At 39.4% G+C, this 21492-nt stretch overlaps 1 protein-coding gene across 2 annotated transcripts in view; it reads left to right on the forward strand.

Annotated features, from left to right (window-relative positions):
* The first annotated feature begins 179 nt into the window (after positions 1-179).
* The window catches only part of LOC146642389 (sodium-driven chloride bicarbonate exchanger-like), a 52086-nt gene continuing 30773 nt past the window's right edge, over positions 180-21492 (forward strand). For both annotated transcript variants that reach the window (XM_085397634.1, XM_085397633.1), the window contains exons 1-2: positions 180-450; positions 1977-2006. In XM_085397634.1, coding sequence (XP_085253760.1) covers positions 403-450; positions 1977-2006 — 78 coding nt within the window. In that variant the 5' untranslated portion in view covers positions 180-402. The remainder of the gene's footprint in view (positions 451-1976; positions 2007-21492) is intronic.

Below are 21492 nucleotides of genomic sequence, written 5' to 3' on the forward strand. Positions count from 1 at the left end.
CTACTGAAATACATTGAATGTTTTTTTCACAGATCCAATTGAAACAATAGACTGTTTGGCCGAACATAGTTATGCGTGTCTTAACGACTACAAATGACTATAAATATGTATTCACAAATGAATCCCTGTATGCTCACTCGCCTGTGTGCTCATCACCGCCGCGTCCCGGGGTGAGCGCGTGTAATGGGAAGCACTACCTCCCTCTTTCGTGCGTAAATTATGTAGGGCAGGACGGCAATGCTTTGCTACCTCCATTTGATCAAACCCACCCGGTGAATACGAGGGAGAAAAGAGACATCAAATCAGCTACAACAAAAAGCCATCCTCGTTTTCGAGACGCATTTGACAGAGGCGGAGTAGCGCATCACGACTTGCCTGTTGTGAAGCCAAGGAGAAGAAAAGATGGACATCACGGATCAAGGAGCTCAAATGGAGCCGCTCTTGCCAACGGTAAGGCTAAATATTCACGTACTTGCAGTATTTGTGTTCAGTTCTTTAAAATTTAACTGATAATCTTGTTGAAATCATAATGTACTGTTGGTGCTCAGTGTTTACCCCTTTGGAATAAGACAGGCGCAAGCACGTGATAAATGAATGATTCATTTTCATTATAATCGTGCTTCAAAATGACCAATATTCGGACGCTTTGCCGGCTATATGACGCATGACTATATCACGACTAACATGGATGTTGCGCATCATATATAGGGGATGCAGTTCCCTTGTGCACTGCATGTATATCCGAGTAGAAGATGTTCACATCCTTCATATCCAAACGCCTTCACACAGGAGGCATTTGTGATGAGGCTAGTTGTATTTCATGGGTTCTTTGCTTCTTGTGTAGAAATCATATGGGCTGGCTACCCCCTCGACCCAGTTTTCTTATCTATATGAAAATCTACTGCCAAGCTGTTGCTTTAAGTACACATCATCTCAAGATGATACAGTGAGATGAGCATAAAGTGTTTGATCCTAGCAGTGAGGAGACAGAGACAGGAGAGACTGGATTTTTATGACTTGAAAATATCATATTCGGCAAATTGACTGTATCATGCAGGAATTTATGTGCAGTAATCATATTCTATCTCATGTGTAGGTGTTACTGTCAATACAGTTATAGACAGAGAGATGCAGCACAAAAAAAAATTGACTGAGGAATACATGCATCTGTAGTATAGCAAATTAACAAACCCAATGGCAGAGTTACACACAAACAAACACATGCAACACACTGAGACACTTGAAGGCACAGCCTGGTTCTGCGGTCAGCCTCTCCTCATTAGCATTCAGGTGAGACTGTGTGGAGAAAAAAAATGTCAGCTGCCTTGGAAGCACTGTCAGTGCCAGAGGAGATATGAAATATGCTGCTTTGTGCTCACCATTTAAAAAAAAGCACCAAATAGAGGCAAATCAATACTCTCATTGTTTGTTCTATTTGTAGCTGTGTTACATGAGGACTTAGTTTTCCGCAGCTTATGGTGTACAGTGAAGCCTGATGGGGCTGATGTGGTATGGGATGGGATGTTCCGTTTCCCCGCAGTGCCATTGCAGTGGAGTCGTTTCCCTGTCATTGTAGCTCATTGCTGTTTCCCCATCCCTCCTCCTACATAGCTCATAGCAAGTGTTGTCATGGTTTCATCAGGATGTGTATGAGTATGTGAGGTGTTAATATAGTGAGAATCTCAGGGACTTCTCAGCAAACGACGTGGCTATAAAAAACCAGTGCAATTGTGTACCGTTCTACTGTGTTACCAGGTTTCCAGGGTCATGCATGGGAGTATGTTTAATTTACAACAGCAAGCGCTGCATTCAAATGCATTATTGGTTTTCAATGTCTGCTGCCTTTGAGTTGTTACACTCAAAGTTTACGTGCTAAGGTATGTTTTTCACAGACCATTTTGGCTGACAGTAATGTTCTTGTGTGTCTTGCTTTTGTCCCATTAAGTGATTTCCTGATATATATTTTTTAATTGCAGGAACAAAGTTCCCAAGAAACTAAAGAAGTGGTGAGTAACACAGAATAATGCAAACTATATGACTTTCTTATTGTTTTGCATGGTCAGTGGACTGCTCCAACCCCTCAGTCATCAGTTGGTTTCTGATAAGAGGCAGGTACTGTAAGGTTATAGAGTCAGTCTGGTGTGGGATGGCTGTATAGCTCAGTAGGAAAAAGTAGTAGTAGTGTTAGCAGCGAAAAAACTGCTGGGTACAATTCTAGCTTGCAGGGAATAGATTTACACAACTGTCTAATATATTGTTTCCCCCTTTGTAAGTATTTCTTGTTTGCTTTGTTTTAGTCTTAATGAAAAAATAATCACATGCAAAAATTTGGATAAAAAAGCCTCCTAGTACTAAAAAGTTATTGAATGACATCAAGCAGGTGGCCAGGTAACATGCTGGATATCTGCATAAGTTTCACTGTTATTTTTTATTTCAGCTATCTTGAATGGATAGTGATGATCAATCAACACCAAAACGTTAGCTGGGTGTACTAATGTTGATTTTGTGTTTGGTGTATGTGTAGAGTTTGCAGTTGAAATAAATGGTAAAGAGTTTTAGAAAAAGATTTTAAACCCTATATACTATAAGCCACTGTTATGCATACATGCATACACCACTCTATTCTCTGTATTTTAAGTCCTGTATTGATCTCACATCTACACCACAAGCAACGGTGAGAAGAAAACTAGAGAAAACCCGCACATGCTCGGGGAGATCATCCAAACTGTGTTGTTCTTGCCATGAGGTGACAGTGCAAAGTGTTGAGTAGACTTCCAACTTAAGACTGAAAATTATAGGAAATCTAAAGCTTCACAAAAAACAAATGTTAGAGACCGCAAATATTGTGTTTTTTGTGGGGGTGGAGGGAAGCCCTCATCTGCATAAGAAACTGTAAAAAAAAATAGCTCAACACTGCAAACGAATCTGTCTTACTAAGGCAGAATGAATGAATGAGTAGATATTATAAAATTGAATGCAGGCCTGCATTGCTTTACTGGTACTATTGTGCTTCTCAGAACAATAGGAAGTAATTAAAAGTAAATGATCAGATAGATTTACTGATGCCTCAGATGGTGTTCTCACATTCTTTGCTGTTAAAAAGCTGTTAATCTGCAATAATATAGCAGCTGTATTTGGTTCAGATCTTCAATTAGATTGCTTGCTAAACAGATGTTGACTATTTTAGGTTGCAATAATCACACGTCACCTGCATTTGGCATCTACAATAGGTTAACAAAAATAAATAATAACAGATAATCTATGTGAAGGCTTTATATCTGTGAAATGCCTTTGAGAGTATGAGCCAAATATAGGAGTATGAGAAGAAAAACCATGGAGGATAGGTTGATATGTGCATGCTATTTGCTCTGACAAAATATTGTTTATGCAACTGTGGGCCAAGAGCCAAACTGAGGACAAGACTAAGTACAAAGTGCCCCTGTCTAAACTGACAGGGGCACTTTGATGACTTTCACATTACAAGATATTGTGAATAAATACAAATATTAGAACCCTGTTTTATTAAGTAATGACAACAGTAACTAAATTAAACTCTGCGATAGAATGGAAGATAAATCAAATTTATCATTCACACGTATATACAATAATTTCACATGGAAAGTAAAACTTTGGTAACATTAGAAATAGATAAAGCTCAAATCTTAGTGTTTGAATAACTCAAAACTTAATTTCAGAGCAAATTTATTAAATCATAGAGGCTATTTTAAAAATTCTTTAACTAATAATGTCCTTATATACAATGCTGCTTTTGACAGGAGGCATCAGTCATCTTTAATTCCGTTCAGTTCAATTTTATTTACACAGCGACAAATCACCAAAACAGTCGCCTTAAGGCATTTTATATTCTAAGGTAGACCCTACAATAATACATACAGAGAAAAACCCAACAGTAAGCACTTTGGCAACGGTGGGAAGGAAAAACTCTTTAACAGGAAGAAACCTCTTGCAGAACCAGGCTCATGGAGCGGCGGCCATCTGCTGCGACCAGCAGATGGCCGCTATAAACTGTTGTTGGCATAACTTGGCCTTTTAAGTAGTCTTTGGTGTGGCATCAGGGTGGCTCAAACACTTTGCGTATCTTTTAGGAATTTCAAAAAGATAATAGTTTCAGTTTAATTCCTTTAGTTTAGTTTCTTTAGTTTTAGTTTAGCAGAAGCATTCCTAATGACACTTAGATATGAGAATATCTAACTCTAGTGTCTGGAAATTAAATTGAGCAGAATGTGTTTAGCCTAACTTAGAATATAAAAATTGAAACTTTCTTTGTAGCCAGCTTCAATAAACCAAAAGGGCAACTAGAAATACTTTTAAATGTTTTTTTTTTTACCTGAATCAATACATAATTGTTAGTTAAGTCTGTGACCCCAATTAAAAAAAAAAAACAAAAGTAAAAAAAAAAATGGATGGATAGCTCAATGTATAGTTAGCTTAGTTTAACATTAAGCCTTGTAAATGACCAAAGTGCTAGCATAATGCTATATCCGACTAATTAAAACATTACCTTTAATATGTATAAAAGCCAGTGTGTAAGAACAGTAATGTGCTAATATTTCTGGTTTTGAAGACAATATCTGATTTTATGCTAAGCTAACCTAAGCTAATCTAAATAGCTTCCGCTATTATATTTACCATAGCCAAATGTAACAATGTTGTCAATATTCTATTTCTATATGGTGCAAGAATGCAGTGTGGCAGGCAGGAATTGGACCCAAAATGCAGGACTTAGAGGAAAAACGTGAACTCAAAAACTCTGCTTTAATGCAGGCTTGGAAGGAATACAAAACAATAACAAACTAAACTCGGAAATCCAAGAATATAACTCACGAGAGAAAACACAGCACGAGAGGGGAACCGCCGTTAACGACGCGACAACAAGAACTAACTGACAAGGACTAAAATACACTGGCAGGCACATTAGGAAACGAGGAACAGGTAGGCACACAGCTTGGACTCATGGACATAATGAGACACAGACCTACAAAGTAAAACAGGAAACACACAGACTATTTTACAACACAAACGCGGGGATCCGAACAGAGCACAGAGGGAAGACACAGGTAGGGATAATAAACACGACGAACAAACCCAAAGAACTAATATAAAATCAGAATAAACTAGAAAATGATAATAATAAACTTAAAGCGCTGGGTCACCAACCCAGGACCATGACAGTACCCCCCCCCCTCAAGGGCTGGCCCCCGACAGCCCCAAAACATAAACAGACCACCGAACCAGGGTGGGCGGTGGGAGGTCCAGGACGGAGGGACCGAGTCCAAAAACAAAACGTGCGTAGAGTCCATCAATAATTAAGGGGGCCGACCGTGCGGACGGCAATGGTGGCAAGGGGCAAACAGTTCAGGGGGTCGACCGTGCGGACGGCAACGGCGGCGAGGCAGATGAAGGCAGGCCGGAGGCCGAAGGCGAAGTTGAAGCTGAAGCGGAAGCTGGACCAGGCGGAGGTGAAGCCGAAGCTGGACCAGGCGAAGCTGAAGCTGGACCAAGCGAAGCGGATGAAGCTGAAGCAGAGGCTGGACCAGGCGAAGCGGGTGAAGCTGAAGCAGAGGCTGGACCAGGCGAAGCTGGTGAAGCTGAAGCAGAGGCTGGACCAGGTGAAATGGGTGAATCTGAAGCAGAGGCTGGACCAGGCTAAGCGGGTGAAGCTGAAGCAGAGGCTGGACCAAGCGAAGCGGGTGAAGCTGAAGCTGCTGCTGCAGGCGAGTATGAGGATGAAACTGCTGCTGCGGGTGCGGATGAAGACACAGAGGCAGGACTGGGCGAGGCAGGACCGGGCGAGGCAGGACCGGGTGAGGCAGGACCGGGCGAGGCAGGACCGGGCGGAAGCGGGCAGCTGCGGAAGCCAATGAAGCTGAAGCTAGCCCAGGCCTGGACAAAGCTGATGCTGACGCTGCAGGCGCGGATGAGGCTGACGCTGCAGGCACGGACGATGCTGATGCTGACGAGGCTGCTGCTGCAGGCGGGGATGATGATGAGGCTGCTGCTGCAGGTGAGGATGATGACCCGGAGGCTGGACCAGACGAGGATGCAGACACGGAGGCTGGATCAGACGAGGATGCAGACATGGAGGCTGGATCAGACGAGGATGCAGACACGGAGGCTGGACCATGACAGTACACTGCTACATGTGTGGCAGACAGTGCTAAGGACTTTGAACCACATTGACAGAGAAACAATGTAATGATATAGAAATAATTATATGGTCATTTCCAAACAATTCAAGGGCAATCAGTCTACAGTGAGAAAGGTTATGCACAACTGGAAAACATGCAGTACACTTGCTTATACTCCCAGGCGTGGACAGCCTAGCGAATTCATGTCATACCATCGAATCCTCAGCGATTGGCAAAAAACCCAAAAGCTACATCTCAGAATTTAAAGGCCTCAGTTGGGGACTCACATATGAAATGTTCACAACGGTACAGTTAGAAAAAGATTTAGAAAAAGTGCGTGACCGCATCTTCGGTGCGCAAAGCTCTATCTGAACACATCACAAGACATGCGACTTCAGCCCAAACAATATTTTTTGGACAGTGAAGGCCAAAGTGGAGATATTTGGCTATAATAAACAGTGCCAAACACAAAACATCAGCACAAACTCCTTATACCAGTTGTCAAGCCCAGTGGTGAAGAGATGACTGAATGGTAAATGGACTGGTTCTTATATAGCACCTTTCTGCTGTACTTGAGCACTCCAACTTGCTTGATTCATTCATTTATACATGCACCTTTTTCAAACCACCAAACTTCCATTTAGTAATTGAGCTGCTCTACCTCCTAAAGTACAACCACCCAGATTGTCTATGTAGGTTTTTAATAATCCAGGTCCCGTATTCGTCCCGTATTCGTAAAAGCTTGACAAGAAGGTGACTGGACTTCTTTAAGTTTTTTTCGAGGACATATTACCTCGCATCCAAGAGACTTCAGTCGTAAAACCAAAAGGTGGAGAGTTCCAGGTATTTAAACCAAGTGGGGATTAGAAGTGAATGAAATTCATTGAATGTTGCAACTGTGTCTGCTGAAGTTTTCACACACTGCTTCTTTATTTGGCTTAATTGTTAAATAAAAAACGAGATGGTATCTGTGATTGGCCAGTACTGGTTGACAGTATTGTAAAGCAGAGATGTATCATTGTTGTTGTCTTTGCACATTTATCTGTTTCTTTATAGATAAATATATTTATTTTCCTTTACCTATTATCAACTTGACTCCAATTCAAATGACCATTATTTTGTTTTGGATGTGAACTTGACTGCACAGCTCTAATTGCTGTACAACCCTGACATAACAGCAGGCTTTCTGCCAATTTGTCCAGTTTAAGCTGGAGAAGATCAGTGAGAACAGATGGAGGAAGCTTGCTGGAGTTGCCGGGGTTTGTTCTATTGAGAATGTTGTTATCTGTGTGAAATCTGTGCTCGACTTAGTGATCTAACTGTGCAAAACTGGCAGGCAGGGAGGAAGCCTCCCCACCTCAGCTAGCAGCCCAGACTGGCTGCACTCCTTTCCATGGTTAATTATAGCAGTGTCAGTGGAGAGGAGGATGATGAGAGCATGGAGGTAGGCAGAAGAAGAGGATGCAGAGCTGGTTGGAGAAGATGATTTTGATTTGATTTTGATTTTATTGATTAGCATTCAAATATCTCAGTGAAGACAGAACAAAGATCTACCACAAAGCAAGAAAGCATGAGACAAGGCTAATCAAAAGGTATTGGCTGAAGCATTTGCTTATTACGCCAACCCTTTTAACAAAAGATCTCTTTGCATGCAGCTCCTGTACACAGGGCTCGAAGCAAATAATAAAACAAAGCAAAAACAAAACAAACAAACAAACAAGAAATTTTTTTTTCCACCTTAGATAAGTAACTACATCAAAGCAAGATGAGAGACAGATGGATGGATGAGGAGAGGCAGGCTTATGGAAAATTAGATTGCATACTATAATTGTAATATGGCTGTCTGATCTTCACTTATAAATGTTTCAATGATAAGTGCTTTTTCTGTTAATGAAATCCTTCAGAAGTATCAGCTGACACAAACCACAAAGGCAGCACTACTGTAATTTCACAGTGGTCTCCGGCAGCGCAGCAGGAATATTTGCTTGTTCCTTTAGGATCTGCTTTTAGCAGATCACAGTTTTGCTGACAATGCACTAGAGCCAGAGAGCAGCTTCTTTGCCTCAGGTAGGTCATACATACACTACTGTGCATAATGAAACTGCAACGCTCCACCGTGCCTCTTACGTCCTCTGCTAGATGTATGTGTTGACCCGTAACTGTGTGAAGCTCCTTTCTGAGGATAGTGTTTTTAGAGCCCTTGCGACCTATGATTTAGGTAATAGAACAACAGAGCTTGGATGCTCAGCAGTAGAACTCTGCACAGCACAGCACTGGTGATGTCAGAGCGCTAATCTCTCTGGGGGGATTGGCGGATGGACGCTTGTCAGAAACATTTGATGTTACCCTGGATGAAAGGCGTCGGAGGCAGTGGAAGAGGCACAGGGAGAGCTGGCGCGGTGCTGAAGTCTCTGCTTTTGTTTTTAAGTTGTGTTCGCTGAGCTTTTTGGAATAAGGTTGCTGCCTTTTTAAAGCATGGGAAGAGCAGCTGAAAAGAGTGGCTGAGAAGAGAGGCGAGGGTTTGACTGAGATGCACAGACAAACAAGCTGTCTGCCTCTGTTATTCTCTCTGAGTCCTCTTACAACAGTCATAGTCATCCTGAGCTGAGTGGGGCTCAGGCCCTTAGCCTTAGCCTCTTATCTTACTATTGCCGCAAGCACAAGGAGAGTTAGCGGGCATCCTGCCCCAACGTTTCAAGAGGTGCACCATGCTCTCAGTGGACCTCAATAAAGGATTTATTTATCAGGTAGGCTTCTTTGATGTTGTTTCTGAGTTTATTCAAAGCATTACTTGCAATTCAAGCAGTTAGCTCTCACTGAGTTAGTTGACTTTTGATTTGTATACCCTGTTGTTATAATATTGAAGATAACCAGTAACTTAAAAACAATAGCTGGACTAAGGTTTGTATTTTTCCTACTGCATGTATAGTTAATAGCATGTTTGGTTCCTGTGGTGCAGAAAGGACCGGTTGTGCTGATGTGCACGCAAAAGGTCCTGAGGAGGCTGACAGATGTGGCTGCCATTCAGGGGAAAGACAGGAGCTTAAACCTGCTGTACTGACCCTAGTAATCTCTGATAGAGAAATGGGTGAACAAAAGCCAGGAATGCTGGATTTGTTTTAGCTGGAGTACTATGTCAGATATATAGAGTTGCCTCTGTCTTTGTGTGTGTGTTTACAGAATGCTGAATGCTTTTACCACTGCTAGCTCAAATCCAAACAGCTTAAGTCTCAGCCTCATCCACACCTAATGCCCCTGGAACCCCTGTGTTTACAGCAAGCTAGAAAGCAGGAATGTTCCAAGTATTCCTTGCATATTTTTCCAAGGAAGGCTGCTGATGCTGAGCCTGCTGTCATTGCCACAGTAACTATGGCCATCTGTAGGGATGAAAACCATGACAACAGAAGCTGTTGGCCAATCGCAGTGCTTGTGCAGCCACTGATAATCTGTCTTGGCTAGCTACCACCTATACAATCACTCTATTTCACAACACATGTGGAAAGTCGACTAAAGCAGATTTACATTAACAGCCAGTTCGTGCTCCCAGCTGGCTAATATGATTTTTAGTACTCCTCTTGTCCTAGATCACAAGGTAAATTAATGTAAATCATCTCTACTGTTGTGAACATATCAGGAAAGATCCCTGAAGAATTCAGTAATGAGGTCACATACTACTTTCCAGAGAGTGATGTGGTAGTGTACACAGATTCCTGGAAATGAGCTTGTGAGAATCAATAGGATCTGATTTATTCTGGCCAAGAATGTGGAATATAAGCTCCCAGACATATCTAACACTGACATTTAAAGATATCTTCTTTGTTGTTTTGTAACTAGTTAAACCCTCAAAGATATTGTGATTGGAGTATCAGCTATGTTGCATTTGATGATTTTATTCCTGTTTCACTCTATATTTTCATTTCTGTGTGCTGGTACACAGTTTACAATGTGAGGATGAAAAAATTTGCTTTTATTTTAATTAAGCAAACTGTTAAAATTCTAAATGCAGGAGGTACTGTATTGTGAACATTTAAAGGATTTCCTTGAAAGTAATTTTCATCTTTCCAGTGTGGTGAAATTAGATGCTTGTCATCCTGAGGATTTTTTATTTTTTTTGCTGTAGCTTTCACAATTGACTTTTCTTTTAAAAGTGGCTTCAATAAAAACATGGCTGAATTTCAACATTGAAAAATGTTAGCCACATCCCAGCTTAACTTCTTTATATATAAAAAGGTGATTGCATTTTCATCGAATTTGTGCAGAGAAACACATTTGAGATAACACAAGTCCAGGGTTTATGATTCAAATAAAATTAGTATTCATCTATAAAATAATTAAAATCACAACGTTATCAATTAAGAGCACTGATTCATATTATAGCTATAGTCTCACACACTGAAACTAATGCCTGTCGTAATGAGGACACATATGTTCCTTCTTTTAGTGTTACGTATGAACACAAAACTGACAACAAAAAGCAAAATTGAAAACCAACTAGGAGAGTTGACGATTGATACAGTTATTCTACTTTAGAAACATGCACATGTAGAAATGGAAGTTACAATGCTATAAGCCTGATTACTGCCTATTGGAGGTCAGGCTTTTGGCTGTTGGGTGACATTACCATTTACTCTGCTTTAACATCACTCTGGGTTTTTTGCTAGCCTTGTGTTAGCATGCCGTCTGTTCAGATGCTTACAAAGAGCCAATGTTGTGTTAGCACTATAATGCAGTTGTTTCTGGATGTAGTTTGCACTCTTCTTCTTTTATGGAATGAAAATGAAATGAAATGTCCAAACCTAAACTCTGATATTTTCCTCCTTCCTGCACAAGAACTTTAATCAGCTGTTTGTAGATTAGCTGCTAAGAGAAAAATCCGCTAGCCACCTGTTGTGCAGATAACTTAAGAAACTTTGTTTCGCAGGTATGGCATAACTCTAACTGCAATGTGATTATGTCTTACTTTTGAACGTATTACACCAAAAATGGGTAAGAGGAAATGTTTAGCTGAAACAGTAAAATGTGGGAAAGCACAATTGTAAGAGTTGTGTTTTTGAAGCAGGATGTTCAGTTAGCATCCTTTGAGTTCAAACAGGTCACATTTTAGTGTTGGCTGGGTTATCTTTTAGACTCATAGCAAAGATACACAAACACTAAATGCCTTATTGACGATTAAAGCTGAAGTTTTAGTTGGTATCACTCAGTAGGTGAATGTGAAAGGAATATTGTTTTGTTTGTTTGACTTTATGCTAGGACTTATTTCAAAAATTCTTAAAAGATTCCATTTTTTTGCGAAGAAATGGTTTACTTGAAGAGTTTTAGTCAGGATTTAGAGTGCACCATAGCACAGAAACAGTATTAGTAAAGGTTATTAATCATCTTCTGTGCTTATCCCGCTAGACCTCAGTGCAGCATTCGATGTAGCTGAGAGAGTAAAACACACTGTTAGTATTTCAAGGATGTTTGTTGCAGTAGTCTGATTCTTATCTATCTGACTGATTTCAATTTGTGCATGTAAATGGAAACCTTTTTCCACACACAAGATTTAGGCAAACAGAGTTATGTGTTGGGACCAATACTTTCACATTATTCATACTTCTCTTAGTTATACTATTATTAAAAAATCAATGCCTACATTTTCATTGCTGACACCCAACTTTATTCATCAATGAAACAGGATGATACAAATCAACTAAACTACAGGCACATCTAAAAGACATGACAGACTATAGGCCTGGATGACCTCGAATTTCTTGCTAAAAACGATCTAATACGCCTTCAGCTGATCCAGAACGTTGCAGCGAGAGTACTAAATGGGACTGAAACCCTTATTAGCTTTTCTTCTCTGGCTCCCTGTTGTAATCAGGTCCAACCTAATCTTAAAGACCCTCATACTACCTTCAATTCAATGCAGTTTTATTTTTGTAACGCTAGATCACAACAACAGTTGACTCAGGGTGCTTTATATTATAAGGTAAAGACAATACTACAGAGAAAACATAGAAAATCTCCCAACAGTCAGATGACCTCCTTTGAGCAAGCACTTTGGCAACAGTGGGAAGGAAGAACTCAATTTTAACAGGAAAAATCCTCTGGCAGAACCAGACTCAGGTAAAGGCGGCCATCTGCTACCGCCGACTGGGGGAAGAAGACAGGACAAACTTAAAATTAAAATTAAATACAGAGTGGTGTAGAAACACATAAACACTCAGTGCATCATGGGAATCCCCCAGCAACCTAGACCTTTTGCAGCATAACTAAGGGAGGATTCAGGGTCATGTGATCCAGCTCTAACCTCATGCTTTATCACCTTATAATCCTAACAGAGCGCTTCACTCTCTGACTGCAGGCTATGGTTCCTAAAGGGTGCTGCTACCTCCCATTATCCAAAGTATAATGGGAGGTAGTAGCACCCATCAACGTCTCTAAACAAACACTTTTAACCAGCAATATGTTAGAAAGTCTTTATTCTTCATAGCTCCCAGAATAAAATAAATTCATGTACTCTCCTCAAATTCTACAGCTCAAATTTGTGGTCTCTCTCTCTCTTTGTCAATCTGCCAAATGAGCTAGTTATGTGCTAGCTCCATTGCTAGCATTAGATTGGGTCCTAATCCCAGAGAAAAAAAAAAAATTAAAAATAAAGACATAAATCCAAGGATGAAACTTGTCTTCAACCCAATTGAATGAGCAAAGGTTCTGGGAACACAAACATTCTTGCGTGCACACTCACAGGTTTGTACTAATTTACATTACATTAGGACATGACTCTGTCCTAATTTGTTTTGAGACATATTGCTGCCATTAAATTCAAGAAGGAGCTAATGCTTTAAAAGATTCATTTTCTGTATAACCATTCACTTTTCTGTTTTCTGTTGTAAATAAAACACAGATTTATGAGATTTTCATATCATTGTATCATCCGTCATCTGTCTTTACTGATATTTTACACAGTGTCCGCTAAAATAAGCTGCCTATTTATGTATTAAAGTGCAACTTTATAATGTTTTTTTCTAAACCACAATCTACTGTGGCCACAAGCAGGATATAATTTGTGAAACTGTACACTGTTTCCAGATAATAAACTTGCATAAACTTTTATCCCCACTGGGAATAAACATTTAGCAGAGGCAGGAACGTGTTGACCGGAGAGAGGGAAACCCATCCGACCCCCCCTAACGAATCCTGGCCACAAGTATCAGTTACAAGACAACAGCAAGAGCAATGTAGTGTTTCTGTGTGTTTTAATTACCTCTGGATTTTGGCGATTTTGGCCTGCTCTTCTTTACAGAGAAGTGGACCAAAATCCCTCCTGAGACGTGAGCAAACCTGTTGACCAACTATAAGAAACGTTTTACTGCTGTGCTTGCCACCAATAGTTTCTCCACCAAGTGCTAAGTGATTTTTCGCTTGGGGATCAAATACTTATTTCATTCAGTGTCATGCAAATCAATTTATAACAATTATGTAATTAGTTTTTGCTGATAATCTGATTCTCTCTCCATTAAAGTTGTACAGGTCACTTGGTGGGGGAAACAAGCTTCTATCCAAACAATTGCAATGCAACTCAGACCGACTGCAGTCAATTTCAGACAGACTGGGGAACTGCTGTCTAATGCAAACAGATGGCCAACACATTGATATCAACCCGAGTTAGTCTGGAGTTCAACTCATCAGTTGCAAGGTTGCAGAGCCATTTTACTATTAGATTTCCATCCTACATCAACTATGCCACTATTTGTGGAGGAATTTCTCAATTTCTGGGTCAAATCTATGAGGTTCTGGCTGGGCACTGAATGTAGACAGTAACAGATTTGTGGTTTTCATGGATTTATCACACATTGCATATAATTGCCAAATTGACGTGGATCAATCGTAAATTAATGAACACTGATAGTAGACTGTCTTATTGTAATTTGATCACTGTGCTTCTGCATCAGAGTTGGTCACACACCTTCTTCCCACCATAAATAAACCATTTCAAAGGCTACAAGATCACAAGTTTATTGAACAAAGTGGCAATAAGACCCCCATTGTTTGAAGCGTTTGAAGACCCCATTGTGCCGTGGGTCTTCAAACACTGTTTTCCATAGTGTGATCGTACCATTAATGATTTGGTGCTGCAGACCCTGACTTTCTACTAGTTGTCCACTTGATATACTATAACCTCCTGAGAACCAGCCTATTCATTTATGTCCTCTGTAATGGATATTTGTTTTTGGTCTATATCTTTTGACTAATGAAGTCCTGATGTACTAAAAGAAGACATTTCTTCATTTCTTAATGAAGCTTTTATTGTGAATGCATGTTTTGAGCATAGCATAGATATCTACATATTGTAGTTGAACATAGACGTTCTAGCAACCTCCGGCCTTAATATAGAACAAAAATAAAGATAAATATATCACAGCATGAGAAACTAAACCACAAACATAACTGAGAAAGAATATTTTTGGACAAGAACATCTATGCTTGTGAGGGAATGAGGGTTTTTTTTTGCTGTACATCTACAGAACATACTGTAGATTGAATCAAAACAGATGAAGTACAATGTCAAACCTTCCTCCTGAAGGTTGTAACGCTTGGCTTAACATCACTGCGCACATGCTTGCACATGAAGACTTCACACTGTGAGGCATCAAAACCCCCTCTCATGCTCTCTTTGTGTCCAGGCCTGATGGTTTTTTCATCTTTCCTCCTGTGTGCTGCTGTTTCTTCCTATTTTAACACTGCTTTGTGCATATGTGCCGCATATCCAGTACAATTTGTTCATACTATTTCTTTCACATATAATAACTAGTGCATCTAAAACTACAATAAAACTAATAAGCTGTAAAGGGAAAAAAAGCTACAAGGTGAACAGCTATAGATATACTATCTGTTCAGGTTAAATTCAAGTGTCTCTGTTCATCATACCATATCTACCCCTCCTCCATCTCTTCTAGAGTCTTGATCACGTGAGTCCTGCCCCTGTTCCCCCTGAAGCCTCTGTCACTGACCAGCGCATTAACTGAGAACCAGCTGATTTAATTCTACCCACAGTGCAGGGCCCTCAATCACTGATCCCATGGTCAAAGACAAGGCTTTATCCTGCTGGCAGATTAATCTCAACCCAGATTGGTGAGCTGGGATGTAGCTGTGTGTGCTGGTCTGGGGTCAGTAACATACGCCAGAAATACCGTTGTCCAAAAATAGAAGCAGGGACCTGCAGGCAGGAGATTCTGGCTCAGCTGTTATATTAAACAGAGTAAAGCTTTGTTTGGGACAGAAAAAAACAAAAGTCCTCATTTGATATTGTTTATTACATCATTTATTCTGTGTGGAAATGAGAGAAAATACAGGAGTGAAGCAGTCAGGACAGTAGGGTGGAACTCATTGTTTCTAGTTATTATATTTCTCTCTGGTTTTCAGTAATAGGTAATTAATATAGATGCACAAACTCCTCAACGCTTCCTGTGTTGAAAAACAAAACAGTTCAGAGGAATGGGAGAAAAGAAGTAAATAAACATACTCCAACAAAATACATGCGCCAGAAAAAAAATTGACATTTTGCCTCTATAATACTTTAGTTTACGGTGAGCTCAAGTTCAACTCAGTTAGTGAAAGGTGATCTTTCCAAAGGGCATTATTCCAAAAATCAGTCAGAAGGTTTGTCCAGGCACACCTTTACAATTTTAAGCCATGCCATTTTTAGAGAGGAGGGGCTTTCTCATGGTAACCTTTCGAAACGAGCTATCCGGTTGTTCAGTCTGACGTCACTAGCCGTGTCTGGACCTAAACTCCGCTGCAGGTCCATATATCAAACGATCACTATGGGATTACTGAGAGTTGAAAAACTGTCTAAAGTCTTTCATCTTTAATAAAATGATCAGCGTTCTGCTCTACCAGGTGTAACAATTGAGTTTAACATCCAGGCATCCATGAAAACGGAATTTATGACATTTAATGGAGTTAGAAGTTAGCAGGGAGTTAGCTCGCTAGCTTCTATCTAAATACAATATAGCATGTCCTGACTGTGGGGTTTTGGAAACAAATTAAAACGTACAGCTCTGCTATCACTTCCAGCATAAATGAAGACAGAAAACTAAACAGCAGTGACGTTTGTAGGGTTACTGAAGTTGGGCTAGCTGGTATATAATGATGTGCTACGTGACCGCTAGCGACACAGCTATGTTAGCATAATATAAACAAGCTAACTTTTTTTCCACTCGATAAAAGTTAATGTGAGTGTTCTCGGTGGTCAGGAACAAATGTAATCGCATGGCAGGATGCTGTAAAAGGACCAAACTTCAGCCAGGAGAACAACTGAGATAATCCATCCACAATACGAGGTTAGTCATTCATATACTGCTGCATGGGCTGGGCTGTAGTTACATCGTAAGGTTTTAAAAACTGAGCTTAAATAAATGATTAGCGGTAATAAAAGCCGAGGGAGGTCAACAGTGATCACTGACTGTTTTAGGAGCTTTTTGAGATCAAATAGAAGAAAATACATAACATTAAACATGTTAACAACACAAAAGCCATATTAAACGCAGACTACTTTAGACCCGGAAGTAGGATTCGTCGCGTCATCACTGAACAACCGGATAATTATTTAGTCTTTTTCTAATTGCACTGTCTTTAACACTTAACATGCCTAATTGCAGGCTGATCTTGTGGTGAATCTGTCAAATGACTTTAAATTAGAGATGGCACGATACCACTTTTTTATGTCCGATACCGATACCGATATCATAAATTTGGATATCTGCCGATACCGATATGAATCCGATATAGTGTTTTTTAATCAACAAAACTGTTTTTTTTTTAATATCTTGCTGCATTTTGTATAAGTTCATACTCAAGTTTAAAACAACAACTACACTAAAGCTATTCTGTTATACCTGTATGCAAAAAAAAATATTTCATAGTTCAGCAATACTGATCAATCTAATAAACTTAAACCTACACCATCCTCCCTATTCTGGTATTTTAAAGAGTACTTAGCGTAAATATTAAGCAACCTAACTAATAGGGTTCCAACTCCCAGCAACAACAAAAATAAATAAATAAAAAATAGGGAACCACCCTTCACGCTCCACCTCATGATGCTTAATCGACGTAATCAACCTTAATTTGATGCAGTGTGAAAAAAAATGCACAGAAATCAATTCTTTTTCAAGAAATATTAAATAGCTTCAACATCTTTCTTCAACAAAATTGCAGACTGCACAGATGGTACCTTCCCAAAGGAAAAAATACTATAGCTTACTAGGGTATATATATTAGACTTAATAGTCACTATATACAGTAATTGACTTCTATTCATTTTACATCAAATTAAAACTTTGGGTGTCAGATAATTATTTATTAAAAGCTAGACATTTTAAATGAGAATAAGAAAGAAAAGTATGTCTTTGTGCCCCCTTTTCCCTGTTAATGTCCTATCGGCCCCCCTGGCTAAACTTTGCTAGATCCGCCCCTGCACAGTTACCAGCCGTCAACTACAGTAGAAAAAGATCCTCGAGTAGAAAGTAATATTAAATAAATTCTAACAACAGCTTATCAAGCTTAAACGTGCTGCTGTTGTTTATCCACTGGTTTCCTCTTTCTGGTGCAAAGTGGGCCAAAAACAAACAAGAGAGACGGACTCGCGACAGAAAAGCTGATCAGCTGATCATTAAGCAGTTTCATGATTGAAGTAGCAGCAAGAAGAGGCAGTCGTTTGTTAAGCTTAACGCAGGAATGCTTTACAAACATTCAGAGATGGACTTACACACTTGCTTTACTTCTCTCGGGATAACTTTGTCGGAGATGAAATGCCGGGTTGCTAGCGAAGCTCCAAATGCTATCCAGACCACCGACAGGTCCCGCATGCCACAGCCGCTCTATCACGTGATGCATACTGCTCCGAAGTGCTAACGTTCTGAGGTGAGTTATGGCGTGTTGCAAGTTTTGTGAGGTGCTTTCGTGATATTTAATGGATCGGATTACATTTTTTATTTTTCTCCGATATCCGATCCAGTAATTTAGGTCAGTATCGGACCGATACCGATACGTAATATCGGATCGGTCCATCTCTACTTTAAATTAGGGTGCACAAACCCAGAACAAAGTTTTGGAGTCACCCTGTCAAATAAACCAGTTAAGTGACCTTTGCAGTACTACAGATTTACTGTGAGGAAGAGTCGAGAAAGATCTTGTTTTTCTTAATATTCTTTGCTATTAAGTGTCATGTAGAGTAGTTGTTCTGGCTCCTCTGAGTCCATCCTGAGTGGAGTTTCTCCATTGAAGAAGCTCTCCGTACACCTGTCTAGTAATCAAATATGGAGTATACATGGCCTGAGTTTGCAAGATTTCTCTGACAGATCATGGTCGTCATTATTAATTCCATAATTAACCAAACTTGGATATCCACCAACTGCCCACAAACAATCTCTAAGTTTCCATTCACTCTTAACTATACTAATAACTAATAAAACTAATGACTATCACGGGTGGACCATATTCTCCTCTTCGACTCCTGGTAATTCTTTATCTCTTCTTTGACAGGGCTCCCATATGCAAACCTGTAGTGCTGCTAAATCTCCCTGCCAACTGCTCTCTATCAGTAAACCATTCACTTCTTAACTATGACTTCTTTAAACTTGCCAAGTGTTGCCTGGGTTTGCTCTTTGGATCCACCTTTTGGCAAAGCATGACACCAGAACTGTTACAAACATTCAGATCTTCACTGCAGCTTCTACCAAGAAAGAAAAGGACAGGGATTATATCAGTTTATTAGTGTTTCTGTACTTTTTCGCTCCTTGACATATACACACTTTGTCTTGAGTGACTCATATGTGTGACTGTAGATTGAGGTGCAGTACATGGAGTCTGTAGAGGGTTGATTCTGGATGCATAGGTATAAATAGTGACAAAATGGAGACACTGAGGAAATGTCAGATTATCATTTACCATCTGCCACACTGTAAAAAAAATTGTAATATAAAAGTATTTTACTGTGTATTTTACAGTTTTGTACTGTTCTTCTAGAATATCATTAAATTCACATAAATAGACTGTGATTTAACATTTCAAATGTAAATCAACGTAAAATCACTGTAAATGTAATAAAACATAATTTTCTTGTTTTTTTTAAATGTATCTGTCTGTACATATGCATATTTAGATTGTTAAAATACATTCACAAATGTATCATAATTTCACAAATATTTGTCCGTTATTTGAAAGATTGAACTGTTAAATTCAAACGTAATGCTATGGAAAAATCTATAAAATGATTTGTATAAACTTTTTTTTTTTACACCAAATAATAATAATTATTATTGTTATTTAGAGCGATGGTGGCTCAAGAGTTGGCAGTTCGCCTTGTAATCAGAAGGTTGCCATTTCGAGCCCCAGCTTGGACACTCTCGGTCATTTTGTCCTTGGGCAAGACACTTCACCTACCACCTACTGGTGATGGCCAGAGGGGAATTATAAAGTAGAATTGTAAGGCGCTTTGAGGGTCTCAAAGCGCCTCCTTTGCATATATAAGTTAACATGAAATTTCAGACTTAAAATGACAAAAAGTAACTGTCTTAGTCTAAATGATTAACTTAACTCTCCAGCCCTGTCTCCAGTTCAGTAACTTCAAATATATGCTTCACATATTCATAGTTTTTTCCATGTCTAATTCATTAAAAGTTTTTCCTTGACCTTAAACAGGGTGTAAAAACTGCCTTCCTGCGTCACAGTCTGCAAAGATATTCTAACCATATAATGGTCAACATGGTGAGATATTTTGGAGCCAATGGGCAGCATTGCTGCCATTTTGAAATGTCCATGAAAAACTTCAAATTTTCTCTGTCAACAACTTATTCAATTCAATCTTTATTGGCAGACTTCATGTCCATAAAAACAAGACAAAAAACACACACACACACAACACTCCCCCCCCAACACAAGGTATAAACCATTAAATATATATATGTATATAAATAAGTATCTAAAACATTTGTAAAAAAATATAAAACCATAATATACATAAAACACAATTACTTAAAATAAATCAATAAATACACAAACACTTTAACCAGTGCTTTCTGAGACTGGATGAGTAACGGGAACCACTCAGTGTCGGATCTGTGAGTGCTAAAATTATACTGTTACTCGAACCATCCAGTCGTTCTCTAAAATTGAACATTAGCTTCCTTAAAAGTGCTTTAAAAGTCCAAACACCCACAGCTACAAACATCTGGCTGGCACTACCACTTCTAGGTATCCTGCAAAGGATTCTCATCGCATCATTATATGCAACATGCAGCTTCTGCATGCTACATTGTTTGTAGGATGACCACAAGGGGGCAGTATATAGCGGTGTGCAATACGCTTTAAACAAAGCCACTTTAACTGGAAGTGAACAAAAGCTGAATTTGCGTGCAATAGTATTTGCCTGCACATAGAGCTTACACCGTTGTCTGTATATGTCATCATCATCATTCATTTGCTCAGTAATAAAGTGACCGAGGTATTTCACCTTTTTGTGAACTTCAAGAGTTTTTTGTGCCAGTTTAAACAAAGGGAAATTTAGCTGTTTATCCTGCTTGGTTCTACATATCAAAACAGCACTTTTAGCAGCATTGTACTCAATGTCATATTGCACACCATATTCAGTACAGACATTAAGAAGATCCTGTAACCCAGCACTGCTTGGACTAAAAACAACCAGGTCATCTGCATACATAAGATGATTTATCAGTGCTTTACCTAATATACACCCAGTGTTACAGGCTCTCAGTTGTATGGACAAATCATCAACATACAAATTAAATAAAATTGGAGACAAAATCCCACCCTGTCTAACACCATTGCTGACACCAAAGGGGGCAGAAATACTGCTTCCCCATTTAACCTGCATGTTCTGATGAGCGTACCAGTAAGAGAGAATCCTCACGATGTACTGAGGAACTCCCCGTCTCTTCATTTTATCAAAAAGTTTTCTGTGGTTCACTCGATCAAAAGCCTTAGAGGCATCAATGAAAGACATGAGAACAGATGAATTTTTAGCCCTGTACAAACTGTACAAATCATGCTATTGTCCTTTTTTTTGGTGTAGTGTATTGAATTAGATGATTGAAGTCTGAAGCAACAAGGTATATTGGCCGTTTATTTATTTAGCAAACAGGGGCGTCAGTGGCATGCAGAAGCCACAACAGCCTGAGGGCCCTAACAAAGAAAAATAGACCGAACACAAATTTCTCTACTTTTTGTGCTAAGTTTATTTTTTTGGTCAAATACTATTGTGTGAAGACTACCAAAATGCTTGTTGATACTGAATAATTCGATGATTTGCACATTCATAGGGAACATCTAGTAAAAC

Source organism: Rhamphochromis longiceps, linkage group LG23 (assembly GCF_057381845.1).
Source record: "Rhamphochromis longiceps isolate RC_006_pf linkage group LG23, R_longiceps_female_GT1.1, whole genome shotgun sequence".
Taxonomy (NCBI): domain Eukaryota; kingdom Metazoa; phylum Chordata; class Actinopteri; order Cichliformes; family Cichlidae; genus Rhamphochromis; species Rhamphochromis longiceps.